Raw genomic sequence first — 5,760 nt, 5'->3', positions numbered from 1 at the left:
TTATTATATATGAATATGATAACTCATTCTCTATGTGTGTTTGTGTTTGGACTGAATGTCATTTTATTTCATGTGAGTCAACAAATGACGAGTTACATGCTGGAGATGGAGAGGCTTAGCCTTTTTCAGGGAAATGCTCTGATAAATGGGACATCAGGACATGAGATTTTATTTCATATGTTACAATTCCATGAATAGTATAGTTGTTTTATGTTTTTAGTTATTAGTTTGACTTCTTTTCATTTAGAATGGACGACATTGTTTTGAGCCGAGATGATTTTATTATTTATTTGGACAAATTCTATTATGATGTTAGAAAAATAAATGTGAACCTTTTACCTTTTTGAAATGTTTTTATTTAAATGTGTTTTAAAACTTTTATTTAATTCTGTATTTCTATTCCTTTTATTATTAGTACATATATGTGTGGAGTAGAGGGAGTCACAAAAATCAATTGTATCTAAGTTAATCGTCTAAGCTTTTTAAAAGTTCAAGGAACTAATCTATGCAATAAAGTAATTGTCTTACTTTAAAAAAAGTTCTAATAGTTTTGAAACGTCAAAGCAAACATTGAAAATTCACAAACATGGACTAATAAAACTCCTCTTTCTCTGAGGGATGAAGGGGACAAAGGTCCATTTCCCGGGGAAGTCACATTAATCACAAAAACAAATAAGAGTATTTATGTATCCCAAAACACCTAACAAAGATGAGATGATATCTAGCATCTACAATAACCACATCTAAGTAAAATCACATAATCACAAAAATAAACTAAAGTATTTATGTCCCAAAACACCTAGCCAAGCTGAGATGATATCCAGCACTCACAATAACCAACAAAATAGTCACATTCAAGTAATCACTGATCTGCACATTCATAAACTAAGTTAGCAACAAATTTTTAAAATGATCAAGCATATATACAAGAAAAAAATGTCTTTACCTCAAAACCATTACTTGGTTATCTTCATTGTTGTAAGTCATTACAATGACATAAAGGAATACATATTAACATATACAAATGAATATCTTATGCAAATAGATGTGATAGCTTTTCAATTATAGTTGCATAGGTATGTGAATCAAATCAACTAACTTGGCCTATCTTGAAGCTTAAAAATTAGACTACTTAGATGCTACAACTACTCCAATCTGATTTCAATATTTAATTTCTAAATTAGACTACTTAGAGCTAAGGTGCACTACTGTGTCCCTTTTGCTTGATAATAACTGAATAATTTGTTTCCTTGTGTGCTGAAATACGTACATACCAGCAATTTGAAAATGAATAATTTAGTTTCAGATTTGATAAGATTGTAATCCCTCGTATCTACATGTTTGTCTTTCCTAGGCTGGCTTTAGCTTCTAGGGATACATAAATTTTCACTTTCACAACCTCTTAATTAAACAACATACCTTATATAGCTGAGGCTCCCTCCCCCTATCTTTAAATTTTAGCATACGATGTTTAATTTTTTATACAACATTTTTTAAAAGGAGGTGTTACAAGATTTAAAATTTAACAAAATTTATAAAGAGGTGAAGCAGTGAAAAGGGAAAATTATTTTAATTGACCAACTAGCAACAAGAGCTGAAAAAATAAAACATAAGAATGCAACCAAAACATATTTTAATAAGAGTGTGCATTCAAATAAAAACTAAAATGTTAACAACTACAAGATCTAACCAACATTAAATTGAGTGATGGTAGTAAGATCCGTAGTTACTAACTTTTCCACATCAGCTGGATCAACAACTTCACACCGCATAAAAAACAAGACCCCAATTATATTCTATTTCTATCAGATTCACTCCTTTAACAAAATTATACAAGACTATTTTTCTACTCCACTTACTTCTACGTTGAATGCTCCCATGTGGAATCCAGTATACCCTTCTTGAACGGTGTCAACAAGTCCACAAGTGGAAAAAATTATGGGTACCTGTAGAAAAAATTTAATGTTTAAAGAGTAGAAAAAATTGTCAGGGAACACCAAGGTGTAGATGAGAAGGAAACAGACAAAAAAAAAAAGCATAGTCTATATCGTTCCATATGGCATGACATGCAACTGAACTAGACCACGGGGTTCAAATCTACTAGGGATCACTATAAGTTTTTCTTCTATGAAATATAGCAAGACACATCATTACGAGTAGGGGTGGAAATGAGCCAAGCCAAGCCTTACTAGGCTTGAGCTCGACCCGAGTTGAATACGTAAGGCTTGAGCTTGACTCATTACCTGTCATAGGTTTTTTTTTAAGGCTCGGCTCGGCTTATATAAAAGCCTGGCTTGGCCCACGAGCCTATTTAAAAGTCTATTTAAAGACGTCTTTGATTAATTAATTATTTTAAAACCTAGTGAAATACTAACTAAAAAAAGAAACTTATAAAATTTCGTATAAGTAATGTACAAATCCAAAAATAATTGATAAACAAAATCATATTGAATTCAAGTCGTTAAAGCACAAAGTATATCAAAAGAAAATAAAAAGAGCATAATATTAAAAAATGTATGGATTAGAGATGATTTGCAAAAAATGAATTTTATTCTACGTGAACAGTGTGCATGAACAGTAATAAAAACTGAAATTCTAAAATCCTAGAATTATTCTCCTCTCCGAAAAAAAACTCCCTAAACTAAAACCTTGGTGCTGTTATATAGGTCCTCAGCCCCAAAGCTTACAAATCTATTTTAAGTCTAAACCCATAAACGAAATAAAATAAAATCTGGACAAGATAAGATAAGATGGGATGAAATAAAATCTGAATAAAATAAAATCTAGATAGAATAAAATCTGGATAAGATAAGATTTGATAAAATAAAGTTATTATTATTATTATTATTATTATTATTATTATTATTATTATTAGTTAAACAAGCCGGCTTGTCAAGCTTAACAAGCTTTTTTTATGATTTGAGCTTGGCCTTTTTATCTAAAAAGACTTTTTAAAAAGCTTGAGCTTGCCCTTTATAGTAAATAAGTCAAGCCGAGCCGAGCCTTACATAGGCCGAGCCGAAGGCCCTCGACAAGCTGCTCGACTCATTTCCACCCCTAATTACGAGCATCAGTCTTCCAAATGATTAAGTATAACTAGTAAAAAAAAAGGTGCAGAACAAAAGCCATGTGTGACAAACCTGGCAAATAAATTTTGTCATTCCAACACCCATTCTTTTTGATAATGTCCACAATTGCTTCCTGATAGCTGCAAAATTAATCATTGCCAACATTTAATTTGTTTGTCATAGAATGCACATCCATAACTCTAATTACATATATAAATCTAAATGATAGTACTAGTATTTGGTAGAGCAATTAAATACACTTCATCAAACTAACTTTGAAGAAAACATGATGCTTAATGCAATAGGTGTTTGAAAAAATGTCCCTTATTTTAGTGAGTGAACGCATCCCTCACATAATCTCTCTCTCTCTTCCAATTTTGGTCTGTGAGTGGTAGGGCCACAAGGCATATACCAAGAATTCTACCACTGAATCTGCTTGTTTCCAACATTATTAAATGAAAGTAGGAAGCAAACGAATAAAGATAATAACTCATACTAAGTTCTTCAGCTGCTTCAAAATTTGCCCACATTAGCACACTAGTTCCTCTGAAAGTTCCTCCACTAGAAAGCAAAAGATTGTAAGCTCAAGTTCCACAGCTAGCTTTCTTGTGTGCTCAAGTTCTCTCAAGTCAATGAAGCTTGAATTTTTCAGGTGAAATGACCTAACCATATCATTATCTACATGCAACAAAATATGACTGAACACTAGAAGAAAATTTGGTTGATAAACAAAATGATATAGGAGAGAATCATCAAGTAGCAATGTTGTTAAGTAATTATTAGAGAGTTTGATACACTAAATTTCAAAACCGAAACAAGTTCTTCTAATGCACTTTGCAATTTCTCAGTGCTTTGTTAGTTAATAAAAAAAAATAGAATGCAGAAGAGGCATTCCTTAAAATTGACTTTTGCAAGAAAGTCCTGGAGAAATAAAAAACTGAGTCCTGTTAAGTGCCTTAGATGTGTGGACCAATCTAAAAAACTAATAAGAACTAGAGAAATCATGTTTGACTAACCACCTCAAGCTAGGGCTGTAGAGCAAGCTTTTGAGCTCTATCATCTTTTAACTGCTAAGGAATAACTTCACAGTTGCACATATAAATTAGGTGGATTCTGAACTTGTAATAGAGTTTTTATCATTTTGAACCTGCTCTAAATCTGACCTTGCACAAAAATACAACACAAAGATTAGTAGCCAAAGTGATTTCCCATCACAAAGAGAGACCAATATGCATACTCATACTTGTATTCCATTTTCCCTATTGTACGGTCCTAGGTCAATATCGCTTGTTCCATTTTCTCACCTGTTAACTCAAGAGATTTTTACATGAGCTAGCTAACATTCAGAGAGGAAACAACATAGCATTTTTTTTATAAAAAAAAACATCAATCAAGGCACTCACATGATCAAATAATTTGATTATTCAAAGGATTACAAAGCCTAGAATAAAACAGAACAAATTGAAATGGTAAGATGATTAAAATTTGAATGAGAAATGACAATTGGAATTTGGAAGAACAAAAAAGAGCAAAAGCCAAAATAAAGTGAAATTTAAGTGAGAAATAAGAAATAGGTAGCAATATAAAAAAAAACAAGTGAATTCCAGTTTCATATCCTATTATATTCCACCGAATTCCCTCCCTTGCCTTCCTAATCCTACACACCTACCATGAGTGTGATTGGTTACAACTTACCATTCAAAAACCTAAGATACTCTCTCCTTGCATCTTACCTTATCACTAGTACGAGCTACTAATCCCCTAGTATCCATTCTATTTCTTTTAACATCAACTTAGTAATTGTGCTAGACAAAACCAGGTTCTAGACATAATAGGTACAGTGGCAATAACTACTACACATTTTAAACATCGTATCACCATCACATCTCATGATTAACAAATCATCAACATTTCCTTTGTGAGAATTGATATGTGCTCCAATTCATAAAAAATAATTGGTATCAATAGTTATTAGTATAGTCATTCAGAATAAATTGGAAATCTTAATGCTTGTTTAAGTTGTAGAGTACTGCTTTTGTGAGTAAAATCATTATTAAATCAATGGCGTAGACCAATCAGGAAATGACATACAAGTTCTATTTGAAAGGTATTATGGCTACAAAGCTTCAAAGTCTTAAATGTAATCATTCAAAATTCAGAATTAATCAAATACAGGATTCAGAAACATAGGTTTAAGTTTACTCCCTGTCACAATGAGTCTGTATATGATGAATTGCTCAATTCCTCATAACAGGAAAAATAGAATTAGTCATATAGGTACTTCACCATTACAGAGCAATTAAATCAAATATTAATTAAAGAAAAAAAGTTCTATCACAAATAAAACCTTTGCATAGTAGTCTTCAACTTGAACTCTACAATCACATTGGATAGAGTGATGAATTCAACATCAAATCCTACAAAGATTTGAGAAAAAATGAATGGTTAGAGCATTGCAAAGAGTTGATGAAATAAAAAAGAGAAATCAAAAGCATTGATGAATCAATGAGAGTAAGAAGCTGAGAGAAACTCACGAAGAGAAATTGATAGAGATGTCAAGGAACATGAGGGTGAAAGTGCCACAACGAGAAAGGAATCGCTAGACTGAGAGAGGACTCACGAGAAATCGCGAGACTGAGAGAACGTAAGAGAGGAATGAATGACGTGGTTTCTTTTGAGTTTTCACCGTCAG

The 5,760-nt window shown here is 32.0% G+C and overlaps 1 protein-coding gene across 6 annotated transcripts; it reads right to left on the bottom strand.

Annotated features, from left to right (window-relative positions):
* Positions 1–565: 565 nt before the first annotated feature.
* LOC114414542 (granule-bound starch synthase 1, chloroplastic/amyloplastic-like) lies at positions 566–5,760 on the bottom strand. Of its 6 annotated transcripts, none has more exons than XR_003667226.1 (8): positions 5,603–5,760; positions 5,416–5,485; positions 4,312–4,372; positions 4,085–4,226; positions 3,565–3,746; positions 3,141–3,208; positions 1,860–1,946; positions 566–870 (listed from the first exon to the last, which is right to left on the bottom strand). XR_003667226.1 is itself a non-coding variant. In XM_028378837.1 (6 exons), exons 3-6 carry the CDS (start codon positions 3,596–3,598, stop codon positions 784–786), a joined length of 282 nt encoding a protein of 93 aa, XP_028234638.1. In that variant the 5' UTR covers positions 3,599–3,746; positions 5,416–5,485; positions 5,603–5,760; the 3' UTR covers positions 566–783. The 6 variants fall into 6 exon arrangements, 1 of the variants encoding a protein (XP_028234638.1); XR_003667222.1 differs by having other exon boundaries at positions 4,088–4,226; XR_003667227.1 differs by lacking the exon at positions 3,565–3,746 and having other exon boundaries at positions 4,088–4,226.

This window comes from Glycine soja, chromosome 1 (assembly GCF_004193775.1).
Source record: "Glycine soja cultivar W05 chromosome 1, ASM419377v2, whole genome shotgun sequence".
NCBI classification, from domain to species: Eukaryota; Viridiplantae; Streptophyta; class Magnoliopsida; order Fabales; family Fabaceae; genus Glycine; species Glycine soja.
This window is presented reverse-complemented; position numbering and strand designations above follow the sequence as displayed.